The sequence below is a fragment of the Chaetura pelagica genome, unplaced genomic scaffold (genome assembly GCF_000747805.2).
Source record: "Chaetura pelagica isolate M959 unplaced genomic scaffold, ChaPel_1.0 scaffold280, whole genome shotgun sequence".
In the NCBI taxonomy this organism is placed as follows: Eukaryota; Metazoa; Chordata; class Aves; order Apodiformes; family Apodidae; genus Chaetura; species Chaetura pelagica.
Genome location: NW_009951788.1, coordinates 119282 through 141591, shown reverse-complemented (window position 1 = coordinate 141591; position 22310 = coordinate 119282). Strand labels below are relative to the sequence as shown.

At 36.4% G+C, this 22310-nt stretch overlaps 1 protein-coding gene across 1 annotated transcript in view; it reads left to right on the top strand.

Annotated features, from left to right (window-relative positions):
* STARD9 (StAR-related lipid transfer (START) domain containing 9) overlaps nucleotides 1–22310 on the top strand; it is an 85362-nt gene that overhangs the window by 6000 nt on the left and 57052 nt on the right. The window contains exon 4 of the mRNA XM_009997763.1: nucleotides 20339–20455. Within this exon, the coding sequence (XP_009996065.1) occupies nucleotides 20339–20455 (117 nt within the window). The remainder of the gene's footprint in view (nucleotides 1–20338; nucleotides 20456–22310) is intronic.

Below are 22310 nucleotides of genomic sequence, written 5' to 3'. Positions count from 1 at the left end.
AGCACTTTTTCTTGCTTAAGTATCAGAAATCTCATACAGCTAATGGAGTCACCTCTTAATCTAAAGATTCAAAGTTTGTTTGAATAAGAAAGTTGAAGGATTTGGTATTAAAATAGGATACAACTGCAAATTTTTATTAATAAAGAAGAAACTATTGCATGTATTATCAATAAATAAATATCATGTGTGGTAAAGCTATCAAAGATTTCTCTGTGTATGCATCCAATCACATATATCAGCATTGAAATAAGCTTTTGCTGCTCTTTTTTCTTCAGAATTATTTCATTTTTGTCTGTTACCAGTTACAATTGTTTCTGAAATTCCAATTTGTGTAATTGTGGGTTTTTTTCTCAGAAAGTGTCACAGAAGAATGAGATAGTCCCATGAAATAGTTATTCCTGATAGTCATAAGAACAGGATTGTTTTACTTTTGGGAGTCAATGTTTGAAAAACTATCAAATTTGGAAATTACCAGAACAATATTTTATTTTATTTTATTTTGTTATGTTTCCTGTTTGTTGTAGTACTGTGAAAGAGATTTTGGGAACTTGGGAAGTGTGTATTCAGTGTTCAAAAATGAATGTTGTCTAGTTCTAAAGTACTCAGCACTACATAAACTTCCATTTTAGCAATTAGAAATAACAAATCTTTAAATGCTGAACTCTTGGGTCTTGGAGTTTTACCTCCTTTTTATTATCCTACTTGCTTATTTGGATTATATGTCTTTCATGAGTTTTTCTCACAACACACTGAGAAGTGTGCTTCTTAGAACTGGTGACAATATGGCTGGCTTTCCAGCTGAAATGGCTTAGCAGATGAAGTGTTGATAAATACAGTCTGCCAAGTCAGCTTTATCTCTACTTGGTATGAAAAATTATTGGAACTCCTGAATGGAAAATATAAATATGGACTACAGAGTGGGTTTTATTTGTGTTCTTGTCATTATTAAATAAAAGTACAATTGAAAAAGAATGTAAAATGCAATCTAGACAGTGCAGCTTTTTTTTGATTGCCTTTCAGACACTGCAGTGAGTCTTGTGTCATCATACAATACATAGGAAATTAAGTAACGGGCTGTAGTTTCCTTACTCATGCCTGATGAAAGGATGTCCAGTGCTGCTTCATGTAACCGTTGCATTCTTGGGCCTTTGATGGACCCTTTTCATGAGTGAAGGGAAGTTTAAAGATGGACTGGTGCTTTGAAAGGCCTGGAGTTGTGAGCAAATTTCTTGGGCTTGTTACCTGTCTTGTTGATTATAGAACCAGGAATGCATACTTTAAATGTCCTTGAGAAGAAGGCTGCTGGAATACCACGCTTTTGTGCATTTATTTGCCCCTCCGTGCTGTATGAATGAGGTTTATTGTACTAGTTCCATGTTTTGAATCATCACTTTAGTGCTGATCTTGAAGTTTCTAAGCTTCCTTATAGCAACGATGCTATCAGCAGCCAAAGGGGATTTGGTCACACTGTCATCCAGTAAAAGCTTTCTTTCATGAGCTGACCTTGGATTACTTTTTCCTTGATGATGTCCTGCCAACTGCTATCCTACATGACTGATGCATTGGCTGAGGATGAACAATAGATAAAAGTATCTGCCCTCATTTTTGTAGAATGCTATTGTTTAGTAAGCTGTCCTTTCGCTGTCCTCTGGATGGACATATTAAAATGAAGTTCTAACAGTTTCTTCAGTTGTTAAAGTTTCTGTGAGAATAAAAACGACAGTGAGACAGCTGAAAATTGTAGGTTTTAGGTAAAAATATTATTTTAAAGATACAAATCTGCTTCTCTGAATAATTCTCAGTTTTTTCCAGGTGTTAACATTGATCATTTCAGGTTCTGGTCCCTTGCATTTCAGAGATGACCACACAATGCATTTTATTCCCTATATATTTTGATACTATACTTCGCAGGTACTTGTGAACTTGTGACAGGGTTAAGTGATACACGTGTAAATACTTCCAAATGTTGGGATGAAAAGCTCATTTATTGTTCTGTTTATAAAAACTGTGCTTTCTCTTCCACCTGTATTCTATTTGTCAAAAGGAGAATACATGTTGCCACCTCTTTTGTTTTCCCCTAATACATTTATGTCAATATAAATTTTATTGCCTTGTTTTAATGTAAAATAAAAATTTTAAAAAGCTATTTTTTTCACTTTAATTTGGGGAGAGCAGGCCTTTGCAATACAGTACTCTAAAGAGGAACTGAACCAAACTAGTAAGCCCTGCAATGCCCATGTGACAGACCATGTATGTTTACTCCTTTTTTTTTTTTATAGCACTGAAACTGGAAGTGCTTTTCCCTTCAAAAAGCTGGCAGAAACAGAGTACAAAATATAAACTATTTTAAAGAAGTGTTGCTTTTGTTTTCTCACAGGGCAGTTGAATACTTCACATTGATATTAAGCTGAGGTTTTAATTTGCTTGTACAAATGTGCAATTCTTTCCAAAGGAGAGCCTGCCGTCTCTTTTTTTTTTCCCTAGGTGGATTTGTTGGTGCATAAATAGAATAGAGGGATAAAGAAATACCCTAAGATAAGAGTTGCTACCAGCCACTTCAGGAAGAAGGGAAGGAAATGTGCTAAATCACGTACAGAGAGATGAGCCAGACATTAGGGCTATATAGCAGAAAAAAACTGTGTGGGACTAGAGAAAGAACAGGTAACATAAATATTATCTCAGGACAGGAACAGAACATTTGATGGGCAAAATATCAAATGAGAAACAAAAGGAAATTCTAAAAGATTACAGGCATTTAAGAGAAAAAGGTGATGCATGGTTTTTCTGATCTTCACTTTGCAATTTGTCACATGTTTTCCATGGTCATATATGAGGGAATTATTTTCCAAACCATCACTGTCGAGATACAGTTATGCTTTCTTTAAAAAAAACAAACACAAAAGAGAAAACCAAAACTAACCAACCAAAAAAAAACAACCAACCCTGTAAGAAATGAGTAATCAAGTGATGTTATTTTCCTGCCATTTTTGAGACAAACTGCTCACTTTTCTCTGTGCTGTGTTGCTGCGGAATCAGTTTAGTCTTGCAGACAGGGAATTCAGAATGTCTGCACCTCCACTTTCTTGTGTGCACACAATGAAGCAGTTTCACTGTGTCTCCTTGCATTCTTCTGCTGAGTTTTTTTTGGGAGGTGAGTTTGGTATCAATACAAAACCTTCTTTAGTAAAGGGAGACATGTTGTGCAAAGGTGACCACTTCTTCCTTCTCCCCCCTCCCCTATCCTCCACAGATGTCTTCAGGAAGCTGTGTGTAGGTCTGGATTGTTTTCCAAAGACAAAGTTGGAAATCCATCACTCTTTGGCCATTGTGTAACTTTCAGATTATCCTTTAATAGATTTAATACATTTGTGGCATATGTTCATTTTGCAGTAAAAATGATGTGTGGTAATGATATAGTAATGATAATTAGGTTTATAATTTTTATTCTTATAGGCAGAGTCAAACTTGCTGATTCATTCTGCTGGTTGAACATGACAGTTAATATGTAGGTGCTTTGATACCTTTCTAGTTGTCCTGCAAACAAACATCTAAATTTAAGCTAATTTAAATTTCAATTTTGGTTTATCCTGTAACAGTCTGTTTTGATCTTTAGAGTTTATTTTGTAAAACCTAAAACACCTGTTTCGTCAAGTCTTTTCTATCTCCACCAAGCAATGGAAAATGTTTAAAACAGTTGCAAAATTGAACTAAATGGGACTAAATTTAAATTCTGCTGAAAAGAAAAAATATCTCAGCGTGATCTAATGCCAATGCAGTTAATAAAAATCTGAAGAGTATCCTGCACAAGAGTATTCTTAAAGCTACAGGAACACATGCAGACTTTAAGTATTCTTATTGCTGGTTGCTATAGCTTCAGTCCTCAGCTTCCCTCCAGCCATCCTACCCATCCGGTCATTGTGCACGCACAGCAACTGCAGTGGGCAGGCTGACCCACAGGATGTAGAAGCAGGTACTTGCACACAGCAGTTGCCATAGATAGCTGAAGTGTAGCAATCTGTTCCTTTTGATAAGAGGAATATATCCCATGACTAATAGCTTTGAATGGTAGACACAATGACATCCAGAAAAGTACTTATATGCTCAACTTGCACTGATGTAAGTGGAATGTAAATCTCCGACTTGCTTTTCTAGAAACTTCTCTTGTAGATTTCAAGCTTGTTTTTTGTACCTCAGTGCATCCTTTAAATAGAGAGGACAATGCTTAGAAGGGAAATAGTAATTTAGACTTTGAATCTTTATCTCAGGCTTTAAAAATAATGAAAAAAATTATATTCATATTAATCAAGGAATTTCACAATTCTGGGCTTGACTTGGCAAGGGTTTCATTTTAGTTTGGCATAATGCAGTAGCTTTATGCAGGTCTGAATATTCCTTCAGTGTCATTCTGAATATTGTGATTTTCAGTAATGCTGTGACCCTCCTTGGACTCTCCAAGATGCAATCATAAAAGCACTCAACCAAAAACCCATGGCTAAATGGGAAGGTGATGGTCTGTGAGGTTAAGCTAAGAAATATGGGAATGCACAGAGGTTCAGAATGGTTTTACAGTGAGAAAGCAGTAAGGGTATGAAAACCTGCAAATTTTTTTTTACTGCAAATGTCAGTAACGGGTCCTAATTTCTTGACTTTCTCACCCCCCACCTCACCATAGTTCAGCACTGGCTTCCTAATGTAGGTGAAAGAATAACTGTGATTCATTTTTTGTGCTGTCCCACTGGGCATTTCAACCATTGAAGGTTTCACAAGACTTTTTTTCAAAAGCAAGACGGTGCTTAAATTAAAGGTTTGTTATTTCTAGACTTTACATAACAAGTGACTCAGGTTCTCATTACCTGTCTGTCCATTGCACATGTGCACTGAGAAAAACTCCATTCCACTCAAACACATGACCACATTATTTTTATATTTGCTTATAAAGATACTCATTGAGAAGATCAGGTTTTCTTCTGTGGTCCAAGGCAGAATTGGGAGTTACTGATAGTGCATGTGAATGAATGCACATGACCCCTAGAAACAGAATTTTCTGTTTCTAATTTGTTTTAAAAGTACTATAATTGTGTTCCATCACATTTGAGTTCCAAGCATAGTCAAGTTTTATACTACTTCCAGCTAAGAAAAGTAGTTGAGGAAAGGGACAGACAGGCAGATGATTTTCCTACCTCGCTGTCAGAGTGTAACTGAAAATAAAATAGAAGAAACAGATATGTTTGTTTTAATAGGCAGGATCTTCAGTATGACACTAAGGTTTTTGGTTTTGGAGGGGCTTGTTTGATTTTTATGTATTTATTTTTGTTACAAGTTAATGTAGAAATTTTAGAGAAGTTACACAACAGTATTTTTGGAAGCAAAACGTTGCAACTTATCTTTCTTTCAACTCTTCATCAGCCTAAGTCACTGTGTTTGCTCCCCATTTTAAGAAAGTGCTAATGTGGTCACACTTCTGAAGAACTGTAACTGAGACACCTTTCCTTTCTAAGCTGAGTTTGTGGCACTTCCATGCATTCACTGTGAGATTCAAGTTTTTTATTGTTTTGTGAATTCTCCAAGACAAATTAGAAATCTGTTATCTGGCATATGTGCTTAATTCTAAAAATTATAACATAAGAAAGCTCTAATTTAAATGCCTTGAAAAATCCTTCAATTTGATCTCTTTCTCTCTCTTCCTAACCCTTCTCTTGTCTTGATGTGAAAGGAGGGAGAAAGAAGGAGGTGGTGGCTGTGGGTGTAAATGGCATTTTTGCATGAAATATTTGAAAAGCAGTAAGCATTCCATCCACTACGTTCTTTTCTCCAACCCGGAGTGAGAGAGAAGAGGAGAGCGTGATATAAGAAAAAGGCTTTTTGTGCAGTAATTGGATCAGTACATAATGGATTATGATGGAGGGAGGGAAACTACTTTGACTGCATGACATATATCTTTTGCCAGCAGCACAGCTGTTGTGTTGTGATCAAATGAAATAATTATTTCTGGTAATACCAAAATTTTGTTGCAGACAACATCTCTGGGAATTATATTGAATAATTGCAAACTTCAAAGCAGGCTTTATTAGAAGACAAAAAACAATCAGTTCACCTTGTATTACATTAAAACCAGTGTGTTTGGAGGACACACAAAAAAGTTTTAAATAACTGAGGCATTGAGTTAACTTTTAGAAATAATTATATAGGCATATGCATTCATATGCAACTATAGTTTTAAGCAGATACATTTCAAATATGAAGGTGAAATGAGAGTACATAAAAGGATTAAGCTTAATATTGGTAACAAGTTGGGGGAAATCAAGAAAATATTTCACTAATAATGAAATGAGATTTTTCAGCTGGTCAGTCTGCTATTGCTCATACACACACTCATTTTGTTTTCCTGATTGGCACTTACTCTTGCTTACTAGATATACAGAGCACGTTCTTTACAGTAGGCAGGCTGTGTAAGTCCCTAAATAGTACTGAAGGGATCTGTAAGTTCATTCAGCAGTGGATTGCTACCAAGATGGCATTTTAACATCGAGTTAAAGATTTTTCTCCAGCCTTATCCATGTGTATGAATAACTTCTGTTAGGCTGGTCTTTGGGAACTGAAACTACTGAAAAATTAGTCTGAACTTTGTTAAGACCCCACAATCGTATTGGTCTGCGAGTCCTGTAGTCACTGCATGAAAAGATGCTGATAGACTTTTAGTAGGAGACTGGTCCAGGTTTGGGGGTTTTACCTTATGGATTAGGGTTTTTTTGTTGTTGTTATTTTAGCAGGCAGCTGGCTTATGAAAGATTTTGTGGGGCAGGACTGTGCTGGTATTGAATGGTCAGATATGTTTAGGGCAGCAGCTGTGATCAAGTTCAACACAGCCATTTTGCTTCCTTCTGAAAACGTGCCATGTTTCTGACATGTCATAGCCATGAGCTTGGGCTTGCATGCATAAGTAGCTAAAGCATGAAAAACCTAAATAATATGCCTGTCTCCTGTATGATAGCTTACAGGTTTGGTATGAGCTCCAATTGTTTCTTTATAGTATGGCAAATAATATAAAGATTTGTCCTTGTTTATAGATTCGTCCTTGCTTTATTTATTTACCTTCACAAGTAGCTAACTTCTCTATTTTTCTGTTAACTAAGATACATGCCTCAGACAGATGTGTGTGTGGCCTTGAATGCAAACTGAATGAATCATCCTTTTGGCTAGATCCAAGCACCTGCATGTTGACTCCCAACACTGTTTTGTTTTTCATCAACAAAAAGTCTGCCCTTGAGAACTCATATGTGAAAAGCAGAATTAACCTCTCTGTTCAGTTGTGGCATTTTTGCTAAAGTAGCACTGTTCACAGTGCTCATAAATGGTGTAAGGAAGAGTGAAGATGAATAAAATTAATTCAGTCTAGAAACATTTACTGTAGCCTCAGCACATTAAAAACAAAATCCTGAATGTCAGTTTAGGGTTCCTTACCACCAGATATCCATGCTATTATGAACAGTTTCTCACTCTTTATAACTTCAGTGTTATAATGCTGGGACATTCTCAGCTGAAGCAGGGGAGATGATGTATTTTAGATTGGCAGGTGTATTTTGAAATATGTCTTACGAGACTATATCACTGTCATGGGAAATAGTTCATTAATAAGTTTTGGAATGGACTATCTGAATCAATCTTTGCTGGATAGGTTATATTCCTAAGATGCTGAATGGCAACGAATGTTTTCCTCTTTGTTTTGTTGTTGTGCCTGTAAGGATTTCCTTCCTTTCAAACTACATCTATTAACTTTAAGATAGGTCTCAGGTTCTGCTCTACTGTAATTGCAAGTGTTTACTATGCTGAATTTTCAAACATCCCTCTCCTGCACAGACCTACATTTTTAAGAGTGTATACATGGATTGTATCATCAATACTGTGCACCTTTACAGTATTTTTGGCAGATTTTCTTATGAGGGAGTGACTGAAGCTGTGAGATTTTCTCATATTCTAGCACTTAATTTTAAATTTCAGTCAAGTTTATGGGTTTGGTGGAGCTAGTTAGTCTTTTAAAGCCAGAAATCATCTAACTTCTGTAAGGACTGGGAAATTTTCTAGTCTGCAGTCTAAGGCTGTTGGTTGTTCCTGTTTAATTTTTTTGGTTTAGTTATTTCTAATGTGTCTTATAACTCTAAACCTGAAACTGACACTGAATTTTCAGTTCATGTTCAAAAAATGAGCAACCTTCTTGATTCCTGTATATGAAGAATTAGGTAATTTAAAGCCTGGGCTTAAGTAGCTTTTGATATTTTAACTTAAACTTGAATTCAGCAGTAAGTCAAAAGAACTGTCAATGCCTTAGACATACATTAGGTCTCAAAACACAAAGATTTCAGAGGATTGTTGAAATTTGCTTAGTGTTGTCTTCCTTTACTTCATTTCTGTGTGTTTCACTCTGCTTGGTACAGCACAATGCTTGTGTTGTCTCACATTCTACTGTATGTCATTTTCATAAATTTATTGTTCATTACAGTATATGGAATGTAATCTTGTTCTGTTTATTGTGAACGTAAGTAACCATCTACAACTGAATGTGGAAACATCACCACTATATGTCAACCTGTGAGAACAGTGATACCAGATCCCTCCCATGTGAATCATGCTCAATGAAGATTCTTGGCCCTTCTTTTAAGTGTACAATGAAATATACATGTATGCAAATGGGGTTGACGGAGTATCTTTTTCTCAACCTCTTATTTTGGCAATAAGCCCTGCACATATTCTGAAAGCTGGCCAAACTTTCCTATCTGAAGGCATGTACTTTTATGTCTTTATTTTAAAGAAACAAGAAACATTAAAAAAGTACCTCTAATAGTTAAAACAGATTTAGGCCTAAGTCTATTGCTAGAAACTAGCAGGAATACATAGAACTTTTTTTTCATTCCTGCAAAAGACAAAACTAGAAGTGATTACTGTGTAACACTGTGTCCTTTAAAACCTCTTGTATCTGCAATTATGAAGACATAATTGATTTAAAATATGGATTTTTAAAAAATTATTATTCTTGTAGTCTTAAGTGGCAACACTTTTGGTTCATATAGAAATGACATAAAAAGAGTTGTTTATAGATGACCTGAATTGTTTTATTAACAGAAAATTCTGCTACAGCTTGCTTAATATCCCAAATTATAAACAAAATAGATGTCTATATTGTATTGTAGAATCAGGTTAAAAGTTGGCTCTTCCATAGTTCATCTCTAACAACTTGAGTCAGCAGATTGTTTTTTCACTGGCTGAGTTTAATGAGACAACCAGTGTACCAGAGCAAGAGAACATGGGAAGCCTTTGCTTAACTGCTTCTGATTGCTGAGTGCAGAACACAGATTCTTTCATCCCAGCCTTGACAGATATAATTGTATTTACTTGTACACTTAAAAGGAAACAATTCTGAAACCTTTTTTAACATATGCTGCTAATAATACAATTGAGTATAAAATGGAAAAATTTTGATTTTTAATGCTGTGAGCTTGGACAGTGAAAAATCAGTTTCAAAATGAAACAGTGTTCAAGTGGCTTTCATTGCTGCTTTTTTTGTGCCTTTTTGAAGTCTTTTGAAGCCTAAAGAGAATATTTTTTTTATGCGTCAGATTTCAGTGAAAGTCTTAAAATCAGAACTTCTGAGTTTTCAGTTTTTCAGGAAGATTTGGCTTTTTGTTAGCTTGTACTATATGCGCAGATGGAACTCAAGACACACTTTATTCTAACAGTTACCGTATATTTTTTCCAAAGCTGTCATAGTTGTCAAAAGCTGAAATTTCAGATGCAGTTGAGACCAAGCACAGGTGAACTCTGTGAATGCTGGCAAGGTTCTCCCACATTAGGCAATGCCAAATACAGGAAATTTACTTTCAGCAGCAGCATGAAATGAAGCCTATCAGGCTTGGGTGCTGTTTAAATTCAGTTGTTGCTCATAGTTTTACAAATGTAATCTGGCCTTGTAGAATTTCTTCTGGTATTTTAAAATAATTGTTGATATAAATTAGTATTTTCAATGTCCTGTCATCTCTTTTGCTTAATTTTACTTTATTCTGGCAATGTTGTCTCACGTATGAAGGTGGAAAAAAGAGCTTATTACAAGGAAAGCATGTTTTATAAGCTTAAGAATTGTTTTCCAGTGTAGTAATTTTAAGAACTAATGATCTAATAGCAAAAATATTAACTTGAATTAGCTGATACATAAGAAGAGAATACCTATTTCCAGCTGAAGGAAAAAAAGCAGAAATCTAATCTTGATAATGTCATTTTGCTCTTGTCTGAGTATTGCAGACAATTGTTAGACCTTACTGAATAACTGAAAAGTTTGGATCACTGCTTTTTCCTCCCACCCCCTTATAATAAACTTGAGAAACAATTTTTCCATCTGCATTGCCTGTCTTCTCACAAAATTAATGGGCAGTTATTTTCAGAGACACAGCTGAGAATTTATATTTGTCCCTGCTGCCTTAAACAATAAAACTTACTGATTTTATGTTGTTGTTCTTTACTTTCCTTTCACATGGAATCACAGACATCCGCTAATGACCCGGGATCCCAGCCAAGAATGAGCAGTGGTGGGAGAAACTGCAGGATATTTATAACTTCATTATAATCCCTTATTTGCTCTTTTCATTGCAAGAGAGAGATAGTTCAGTATGGAAAAACAAACAAAAAAACCAAATCCTGAAACACAAAATGAAACAGAAGTCTCACAGTATTTATTTCGCTCAGATTAAGAGGATATCAGTAAAACTGCCACACTTTTTGTTTGTTGAGTTGTGTTTTGTTTCTTTTGTTAGACATTCAAGCACAGATAACGATGGCATCACAGCATTTAAAATGACAAATTACATAATTTTTCAGGCATGAAGTACTATCTAGGCTAGGGGAAGAGGAATGGTTAAAACATATTTTGCTCCTGGTGGAGTTTAACAATATGACGGTAGAAAACATTGTGCTGCTTCTTCCAGCTGTGACAGGAGCCTTTGCCAGACCTTTAGAAAAGCTGAAGATTTTAGTTTCCCCTGTGGTTCCATTCTTGCATGGTCTAGCCTAGAATTCACTCAGAAGAAAAATCTTGTTCAGCTGTGTATTCTCACAGTAGTGAAAATCAGTGTGTTACTGTTCTGCTGGTGAAGATGCGAAGGGCAGAAGTTAAATCTGTTCCTCTGATGTCCAACCTGGGAAACAAGCACCCATAAAGATAGAGCAGCACTCACACCTGCAATCCCAGGTTCCTGGAACAGAGAAACAAAAACACTTAGTTGCTCATCTGCTCGTTAAGTAGTTTGTAGCCACAGCGTTCCAGGTTGAATGTTACTAGCTATTGACTTGCAGTTTTCTCCTTCCTTTCCCTAAGGACGTTTATTGAAGTTTTTGTCTAGTTTTAAAAAGCTAGATGATATCAAGATGCTACAGAGTAGTCTTCCTTTGTTTTCCACAACTGCAAATGAGTAATTTGCAGAAGGTAGGCATAAAAAAAAAACAACACATCAGTGGGTTTTGAGTATATCTAGTTTTTTTTATAGGTAATATTTTCTTAATATATAATTAGTTGTAGTTCCCCTGCCCACTCCCCCTGTCTTTTGTTGCAGTTGTACCCTGACAGGAGTTCTCATACCAAGGGAAGAATTATGTTCTTTAGGAGTGTTCTTTAGCTGGGAAGTAAGCAGGATGTATTTCTGAAGCCAACGCAGGAGATCCAGATTTGTGTAACTGCTCAGAATGTTCTTTTGACACTCATGAGAAGCTATGTGTGTTCAATAACTGTATCTGTAAGGACTGATTTGCATAAATTGAACAGGGCTCTTGGAAAATCAGCACACCTTTGACAAATCTGTTTTAGAGAATATCTGTACAGGAAGAGGATTCAGGTCAGAAGTTGGACTCCTGCCAGGTGATCCACAGGTTTAGATCAGAAAAAGAAGCAGCTCCCCCAAGACAAAAAGTCCTTACCCTGCAGTGCCTCTTAAATAGCGACTTTGTAACCATTACCTTTCGAGGAATAATGAAGGAGGTTTTCACTGTGTCTCTCTAATAAATACTTGCTGTTCTCCTGGACAGAATTAACCAAGCCTGACCTCTACTTCACAATTCACTAAATGAAAGGATCTTCATTCGGTCTGTAAGGGATAGGATTCACCTCTGTTGATTTGATGGGCACATGAAACACCACAATAAAACATGAAGCATGAAATACAATGTGTAAATCTTGATGTATTTAGTAGTTAAAAAAATTAATTATGTCAAGTTTCATTCCGTGCAGAAAGCTTCATTATGAGAAGTATAGCTGGACTGAGCTGCCAGATATTGATACCATGTCAAATGCTGGGGCAGTTGGATTGTATGACTGGTGTGTTCAAATTGGTCTGCTATAATCCAGTCATAATGCAACAAGAATCCCCTTCAGGCAGGAAAAACTAGGATCTGAGAATAATGTGGTTTTGTAAAGGCATGTGAAAATACTAGATGGTACTTTTGAATGGGTATCTGTTCTTTTCAGGTTGTTGTTTATGGTAGAATAACAGCAATTTAATTAAAAGGAAAAATAAAACAACAATAAGAAGGTGGAGTTGTGCCCTTGGTGATGGAGAACTTTTATAAGTTAAAGATTTCTAGCAGGGTATTTATAAGTTATATTGACGTGATAATATAGAGGGTTTTTCTTTTCAAAATGAGATTTTTTGTGAGTGGATCAGATGTATTTTAATGATTGTATAATTCAGTGCTGAAATGACAGGAATATAAAACAACCAAACTACCACATAGCCTAGTCAGTGTTTCTCATATTCTCCCTCCCATCCCCCAGATGAACAGTAGGTATTTGTCACATTATCTGTGACTTTTTCCGGTATTTACAATTCCACCTAAATACTTTAATCAAGATTGAACTTTCATGCAGTTAAATATAGCATGTGTATGTACACTATCACTCAGAGCAGACAGTTTTTCCATTGGAAAAAAAATGACAGCTGATAAGATGAACAAGGAAATCATTGTCGTCTCTCACAAGGAGAATTAAAGCACAAAGGGATTTAAGGACACGCAGGAAGTCTGCTGGCAGAGCCAACAACTGAGCTGTGTCTCAAGTTCTCGTGCAAATGCCTGTGCCACGGGCCAAGCTTCTTGAGCTGGAGAGAAGCTGCCCCTTTCACTCCCCTGCTTCCGATTCGACTGGGAAAAGAAACTGAAAAGCCTAGATAGAGAGAGGGAAAAGAAGTAATCCTAGCTGTGATGCTGTGGCCTCTTAACAAGAGAGAAGAAATGTTCCCAAACTAACCAACCAATGCCTTTTTTTTTTTGTTTTTTCCTCCTGCTTTATCCCATTCAAATTAAAAAGTAATGTTGCTGAGGTAATCCTAATGTTGCAGTAAAGGGTTCCGTGCAGCTGATCAGCATAATACACTTCCCTTTGCTTGTGCTTTCTCTGGCTGTGTACAGAAAGCACTTCAGCTGACATTTATTTAATATTATTTAAGAGAAAACATGTGCATAAAAAGCCTGGCATTATTGGAACAAACTCCTAGGTTTGTTTTTAAATATTCCTTCCTTGCATTCTCTTGCATCTTCCTTGCAGAAGCCTTTTTGACTTAAATTAATCTTTGGGATTCCGTGTTTTGGAACCAAGGTTTTCATTATTTTGGTAGGAAGTGTTTAGTTTTGTATAATTCTATTTAATGGAATATTTTTTCACCTTAAATCCAAGTCTTGAATGCTACATCTGGAATGTAGCAGCAATTTAGTTCGGTCATAACCCAAACAGTTACAGCTTGAGGGGGGCAAGATTCTGTAAGGAAAACACCAAATTTGAGATACCCTGTATCTGTAGTTCATAGCAGAAATGGTGGGAAATAGATAATGCAGGACTGAGCCTTTTATATTTTATGCAACAGCTTATACTGACCTGACCTATCAGCTGAGTGCAATTTTGTATAGTAAATAAGAGCACCTTTTTTTGCAGTAAGTTCATTTTGTACCTGGATGTAATGCAGTTGACTGTTTTCTGTTTGTGTGGCAAAATTTTAATGGAACTTTACCCACTGAGTTTTTTAAACATTTATAGTAATTTGTTGATTCTATGGTGAAAAGCAGCAGTTGACCATATGTCTTTCTTAAGTTCAGTCTTTTCCTCTTTCATTAAATCAGTGGTATTTTAAAGTCTATTTTTAAATTGTACTGTGCAAGAAGATATTTTTCTTCTGGTTTTGGCCCCAGTTATTCACCTGTGGGAATTTATCTTAGTATTCAAACTTTAGCCTAATGTTTTACAGTAGGAGTAAAATCACAGAGTCACCAAGGCTGGAAAAGACCTTCAAGATCATCAAGTCCAGCCTATGACCTAACACCACTAAATTCCACATCCACTTTCTACTCCTATCATCTCTGCTTCAGTTAGAGTTTGTCCTAGCCTGGCCATTGTAGCTTAAGGAAAATTCAAGTATTATTTACCAGGAATTATTCAGGGTTTAAAAAAAGCCCAAGCTCCCTCGAATTTACAAATTTGGGATTACACATTGGCCCTGCAGGTTTCCTGGGTTATTTTTTTCCCATGTCACTCTTGAGACTTGACTTGAGTGACTTGGGAAAACTTTTAGTTTCCCAAATTATTAGACTAAAACATAACAGAAAATTTACTGTAGTTGAAAACAACTGCTCTTTGTTTCCTTCTGCAACCAGTTTGTGATGGGATTAAGAAAATTAAGTTGTATACTCTTTTAATTCATACTGACAAATTTCTCATAGAATGCTCCCGTTACCTTGGAAATTAAAGCATTTATTATTATGAGGTACATTATCACAGAATACAGAGGGCCTATTTCAGTTACAATATAAAATATGTATTTTCAGTCATTAGCTATCCTAGTTGAATTTCCATTAAATACATAGTAATTAAATGAAAAATCAAAGATACTGATATTAACCAAGCCTCATGTTACAGTATTCAATAGCATTAGTTTGAATCATATGCATAAAAGGAGAGTTTAATTATCTTGAACTTTTTGTTAGGATAAAGAGAAAAACTGAGAGCCAACACACTTCTGTCTGTCTCTGTGTGTGACACATAGAAAGTTTATAGGTTACAGGGTTATCTATGGGCCATTGGCTTGATAGTAACTGAGAGGTTAAGGAATGTAAAAATTGGAGGGGAAAAAAAAAATTGAACAGAAGAGCTTGAAAACAAAAATCTTCACACTTTTAATGTCCAGACAAAGATTTAAATGCAAAATAATGAAGTCCCAAACCACCTCTGTTAATAATAAATATCTGTAACTTATGGTAATTGACTGGATGTGCTCCATGCCAAGTGTTATTTCTTCTTGGCACTAGCACGAAAATCCCTGTGTTTTCATTCCAGAACAAAAATGTAGTAATCTGTCCAATATGTGTTTATACACAGACATGCAGGTCTAATGTGAAAAAATGTGATACAATTCAAGGCTAAGGAACGGGGTATATTTCAGTATCTTGAAAACTCTTTATGTAGGAAATATGTAGAAGAGCTGCTATAGATTTTGACTTTTAAGCCAGCAAAAGAAAGAGCTGAGGCTTTTACCTTCAGAAGATTTCTGATTCTGCTGCCCAAATGGGAAAGGATCAGAATAGACTATCCCTTGCCTGTTACAAATCTCCTGGTAGTGAAAAAGATTGTTTTGCTTATTACTCACAAACCAATTTGCAAAGCATTCTAAAAAGGGAGAGTTTTGCTATTTTAGTGGGGTGAAACTATTTTTAGAAAGGTTCATTCAACATGGAGGAAAAATGTCTTCTCTCACATAGTTATTGCAGTTTCTTTGGACAGGTGGTATACTTCCATGGAAATCTCTTGGACTCCCTTGATTTTTTTAACTTTTAGAATTGCAAGGTATTACTTTCCAATGAATATTCTTCATATGTGGGTTTTTAATGGTATGTGGAAAGGTTAAATTTTTCAAGTATACTTGAAAAAGCAGCTGTTCAGTTTTATTAATTTTTATTTTCTTTTGAAATCTGTGGTAAATCCAGACTTTCTTATCAAGAGTGACCTGATAAAAAGTGTCAGGTTTTGGTGTGGTTTTACTTTGTGTTCCAGGCTGACTTGCATTTTGCATTTCATGATTTTCACTTCTAATAGAATTTCAGAGGTTGTTTGTAGAGTGGCACATTCATTTGACCTCTAATATCTTTGGATTCAAAAGGAAATATATAGTCAATCTTTCTAGCTTTTATTTTTAAATAGGATTAACTCAATAGTGCTAATTAGGCTGCATTAAATGAGTATTTTTGTTTGTTTGTTTTTTTCCCTATATAGTGGCAATTAAAGCCTCTATTTGTCCTCATTTTAATGTTTTGCTTCTATGCCATATGAAAATCCTCTTGTCTTTGATATGTTTATTTGGTTATATGAAACTGAGTTTTTAGGATTTAGATGGCCTCAGAATCTGTAATTCATGTAAATATTTGGAAAGCACACTGTAGTGAGACTTCATCTGAAGCATTTTCTGGTTGTATCTTTAACATTCTACAATCCAGTTCTAAACAGCATGTATTAAAATTGACTAAAAATATCCTGTTGATGCTCACAGTTAATACACAGTGACCAAATAAAAAGAGCTGATGTGTGAGAGGAGACAAGTATCTTAATGGTCTCTCCTAACTTCTTCAGAAAGGTCTGTTTTTTCCACTATTAGAACAGTGGACAGGTAATAAATTGTAGAACGTTCATCATAAATGTAATAATAATAATAAATTGTAGAACAGATCATCATGGGATATGGGCCACATCTAGCTGGACAAGTGCAGGAACAAGGACTACTAAAGCCAGTTAAAGCTTTGTTGAAAGAAGAATTCTTGCATGGAGTAAACTGGCCAGTGCCAATCACATTGAGCAGCCATGCAGGGAAGACATAGTTGTCCCTGCCAAATGGCATGTTCTCTGCAGGAAGCTATATCCAATTCATGTTCTTTGGAAAACCTCATCTCCCTGAAGTTCCATTTCAAAATGGCTTGGAAGAATCCCAGAATCCCTTCCCTTTTTTCAACATCATGAACTATGTTAGTACATATGTCCAGAATGATTAATTGTAGTATTTTGCATAATCTGCAGTTGTTGACACTGATGAGTATTTGGACTATTGCCTCTGATGTTAGCACAGAAAAACCTTTGATTTCAGTTACTCAATTTTTTAACAAGCTATATATGCATTGCTGCCCTTCACATCTCCATTTTTTTTCTGCAGTACCCTAAAATAGAGAGGCTTTTCTGACTAAATTGAGATTATATTCAATTAAAGGAATTGTGATTCATCTATACAAAAAGAGAGAGGGTAATTTACCAGAAAGAATTAACACAAAACCATACAAATCAGCTTTTATTAATATTTCAGTAGATAATTCATGATCATAGAGGGTTATGGCACTGTTTTCAGTCATCCAATTTTGTTTGTAATAATATGTCTTTTCTCTAGGCCTAGTTCAAAAAGAACTGATTTGAAACGTTTGAATTGAAGCGTCTGAGTAGCCATGTGTATTTAATAGAGTAAATGAAACAAAGCTTTGCTTAACTGGGACTTTAGAGTTAGATGTTCTTTCAGAGTCCAATGTGTGTGGAGAGAGAGTGAGCACAGTAATTTTGCACGTCCAGAAGAATGTAAACCAAGATTGCAAGTTTTATGAACTCGTGAGAGTAGTTCACAGTCTCCTACTAATGGATAACATTATTCCTACTTTATCTGTTAAAAAATGGAGCCATTGAAATGTTACATGAATTGCACAAATGCCACACAAAAGTTTCAGCAGCAGAGGTAGAAGTAAAAGGTAGATCTAAAATTCTAACTTTGATGTCCAGATGACATTGCTAGCTTTGCTGTCCCGAAGGCTTGCCCCTTTATAAGGACTTTTTTTAAGATAATTTTTTATTACTTAGATCATTTAATAACTCTCAAAGATCCATTATGAACCTTCAGAAAGAAGCACAGCTTTTTATGAGGAAGCTGTCATAGAACCAGGATACTTCTCTAGGCTGCATTTATCCCTGTTGTAAAAGGTTCTACCATGTGAAGTGCAGGTTTCCAAACTGATATGGGGTACACAAGCTGGTTTTAGGCACCTTCTGTGTATAATGAGCCAGACAAAATTCCTGAATTTATTCAACGTTGGTACTCTGAAAGGAAGCAGGCATAGACACACCTTGCCTCCTATTACTGTAGGATAACACATCCTGTAATTTCATAGTTCTATATATACTACTTGACCTCAGTCCCATTCAGTTTGTCCCAGAATCCTATCCTCTGAACTCTAGATCTGCAAACATTTGCCTTTCACATTTGTCCCTGTTTTTTGTCCTCCGTATCAACCTAACCCAATGGTTTTCTGTGCTGTGCTTTGACTTACAAACTCCATCTCTTCCCCACTTATTTGTTGTTCCCATTGGATACTAGTTCCACCTTGCTTCCCTTTTCTCTGTCCAGTTTGACTCCATCACCATCTTCTTAATCAAAACCTGTCAGCAGTCCCACTCTCTTCTTATCCCTTCATTTCAGTACTACTAGTTCTCTATGGTTCTTATTTTCCCCAGTTGTTGCCCAGTCTTTTGTCAATCTACAGATCTGTCTCTTGCCATCTTGAATTTAGATCAGATTCTTTCCTCCTCCCTATGTTCAGATTCTCAGCTATTGAAAACCACTAAGCCACTCACACAAGAGGAACTTCATCTTTCTTCTGCTCTGAATTTAAGTGTCTTGTCTTAAGGATGTCCTGGCTCATGGCAGTCCAGTTTGGAAGCTGGGTGAAAGTCCTCACCTTGTGAGCATGTCCAGAACAGACAGAATCTATGGGACGGTTAGCTGGTGAAATCTTAGTCTCTACTAAAGAGGGAGTAATTGCAATCTCCTACCCTGATTTTCTGGAAAAAAAACCAAACAATTTTATAGTGGCTGCCTGGTTTTGGCCTATGTTTCCCAATAATTCTTGAACAAACTAGCTATGTGTCCCATCTTCTGGCTGGTCAGTCATATTCTTTTCCCCAGAGCAGTACACCTTCTGTCCCAGCCCTTGACCAAGGACAGCTGAGAGTGTATCTGAAGATACATGAAAGGATGGCAGGAAGCAGTGGAGGGGTGGGTGGATGCTGAGGTATCCATGAGAGAATTGCTGGTGGCACAAGAGGGTAGGGGTTACATATAAAGCCACTAATTGGGTAATGAAGTATGATCTGACAATAAAAGCCTCAGGAGAGGATTTTTTGTTTCTTTCCTGGAAAGTTTAGGTAAAGTGGTGATACCTAAGCAATATGTTTTACTATTAATTTTTGTATCAGGTTTATTACATTTATCTGTCCATTGGAGAAGCAAAAAACCTGGCAGTGGATGAGATTTCACAGCAGTGAATCACTGAAGTAATTTGCTTCCCTCTATATACACTATCTAGTTTTCTACGTGAATAGCAAAACCACTTAATACTTGCAACATTTCTTTTCAAAGAGCAAAGCTGTGCTAAGGAGTTGGCAGCCTGCTTACTGGAACCTTTTGATTCACCATGCACTTCCTAGAAAACTTTGCCAGGTGTCCTTTCAGCTGCTCTATGGCAAGGCTTTGATGTGCTGAGAACACGGTCACAACAAGGGACAGCTGTGACTCCAAAAAAATAACAGGGAAAGCAGAAGGAATGTTCAGACCTTGCTGTATGGGTAGCTTGGCTGTGATGGTCCAACTTCTGCAGCCACAGTGGGACTGGTGCAAGCTTTGGAAGCCCCTGGAGGCTGACACTGAATTGGTGGTGGCAGTTTCTGGTTTTGTGTTAGGATGAGCAGAAGAAGGCATGTTACTGTCCATGTGGCATGAACAGAAAATAAAGTATTTAGTCTCTGGTGGTGTTGCTTATGGATAAGAAAGATCAGATACAAGTATTCTTTGGATGAGGTCTGCTTGCAGGCTATGAGTTAGACCTTGCTTTGCTTTGGACCTGTAATTCTGATGCCTAATGATCTTGTTGTTAGTGTGTCAAAGAGCCTTGATTGTGCCTTTCTGTCAGATTTATGCTGAGGACTGCAAAAACTTGGGGTGGGGGAGATCCTCAACAATTCCTACAGTACAAGTGAAAAAAAAGAGATAGCAGGTAGGGGAGCACAATTAGACACCCCTGCCCGGTGTCAGCGCTGTACTTGGTGTTCAGCATTTGGAGGAAGATCTAACAAATGAATGCTGAACACTTGATATCAAGTCCTGATAAATTAAAAACACAAATACTGTGAAGATCCTTCTTCCCTGAGAGTTATTAAAGCTTCAAGATCCACAAGCTATGCAGTGTGTTTATAGGGAGGCATATTATACATTGATTGTTTTGTTTCTTTTGGTCTTTCCAGTTGTTCCAGGACCTTGGCACGTCTGTGTTGTCAGGTGCCTTTAAAGGATACAACATCTGCCTCTTTGCATATGGACAGACAGGTTCAGGAAAAACTTACACAATGATGGGAACACCTGTGAGTTACAATGTTCATTTTACACTTCAGTTTGGGGGTGGCATGTTCAACAGAAACATTGCTTTATTTTTAAACTGTGATTATGGTGCTGGTTGAGCAGAGTGCTTACATACATTTTATGCAGTATTTATATCTATAAAATGAGAGTAAAGCCTTTATATTTAGGTAAATCATGTAACATCAGATAAAAATGCTAGAAAATATGATATGGTTTAAATATTTGTTACTTACTGCCATGTGAGAGGAAAAAAAATATTCCTCAATAGTTCTGCTTTTTAGAAACTTACAGCTTAGGATCACACAAACTATTCATTCTCATAGACTTTTTTGGCAGTCTGAGCTGAAATTAAATTACTGTCACTAATGAAACTGGACACAATTCACAGGAATATTTTTGTAACAGGTTTTATTATCTACTTGAGACAGTTATCTGTTGCAGAAGTTATCCTCTGGCATGTGGAAGATAATACTTTCTTCACTGCCAGTTTAGAAATGTATTTGCAGAAGCTGTTACGTTTTAAGATTCTTGTCCAACAGGAACCACTTAAAGTGCATTTTAATCTTCGTACTCAGATCGACGGAGTTGGTTGAGAATGTCCTGTGTTCTGCTGCAACACAAGGCCATTTGATCCATATCCATAAATACCCTTGGCAGTTGGTGAAACATGCCCCTAAAAAAGAAATATTTTAATCAACAATTTGTGTGAGTGGATCACTATTTCCTACACCTGTGGGATTCAATTTTAATAGTGAAGTAACAGTAAAATTTGTTCCACCCCTGAAGATAAGAAGAAGACTGCTCTGGCATGGTTTGTGCTTTTGGCAAAAGTTTGGATTTAAATTTATATTTTCCCCCACAGGCATCAGTAATAAGATTTCGGTAAATCGTGAACTGATTCTCTATTAGTTTGTTCTAAATCAAGTTTACCATAAAAGCCTGAAGAACTGTTAAAATTAGGGTTAATGACCAACAAACTAGGGTATTTGTATTACATTATGTTGAAAATATAAATTCATAATGACCACACCTTGAAATTATCGTTATTTCTTTCCAAGGAAATTTCCAGGTGTAATGCTTCTAAGAAATTTCTGGATTATAAAGTGACTTCTTTCCAGTGGAATCCTGCTTAGATCTGATCTTTAGTAACATGTATTTGCTTTGAAACAGTGTTCAAAACTAGGAAGAAACAAGTGTTTGGTGTCAACTGAACTTTTGGTCACAGTGGTCCACTTTATGAACCTGGACTTTCACCATTTCAGTGTTGTGTAGATGGGGAAAAGTTCAAATTGTGTAGTTTGGGTACAGTTAGTAGCCCACATCCTGTTTTCTTCAAGAAACTAGATTTATAAATCTGGAACATAAAGCTGTTCCAAGCTCTGTGATGCCACAGTGTAAAGGAATAAAAGTAGAATAACGGGAAAAAATTACTCATGACCAATGAAACTAGTTTCAGTGTTGGCCTGGCTTCATTTACACTGCAACACTTCTGGCATAGGCATGTCCGCTATCTTTACATCAAGCAGCTCTTGGATTTAACCCAAGCCTCTCAGCTTCTCATCAATGCTGTATAAGTTGCTCTAAAATTACTTTTTTGCAGCATTTGCACTGAGGCTAAGACAGCTGACATTACACAGCATGCTGGTCCCTGCAGTGTTTCATGTGCAAGGTGCTTCAGTTGGAGTAGTAGAGCATTGCCATGCTGTTTTGAACTTCACTCCAGAGCAGTTTGTGTTGTCATCCACCATAGAACCATTATTTTAATGCTGCACAATAGTTCTGCCCTTTGCTTATATATTGGCTTTTATTTAAGAGAGAGTTTTGCTAGAGTTATAACAAGCATATGGTTTAATATTT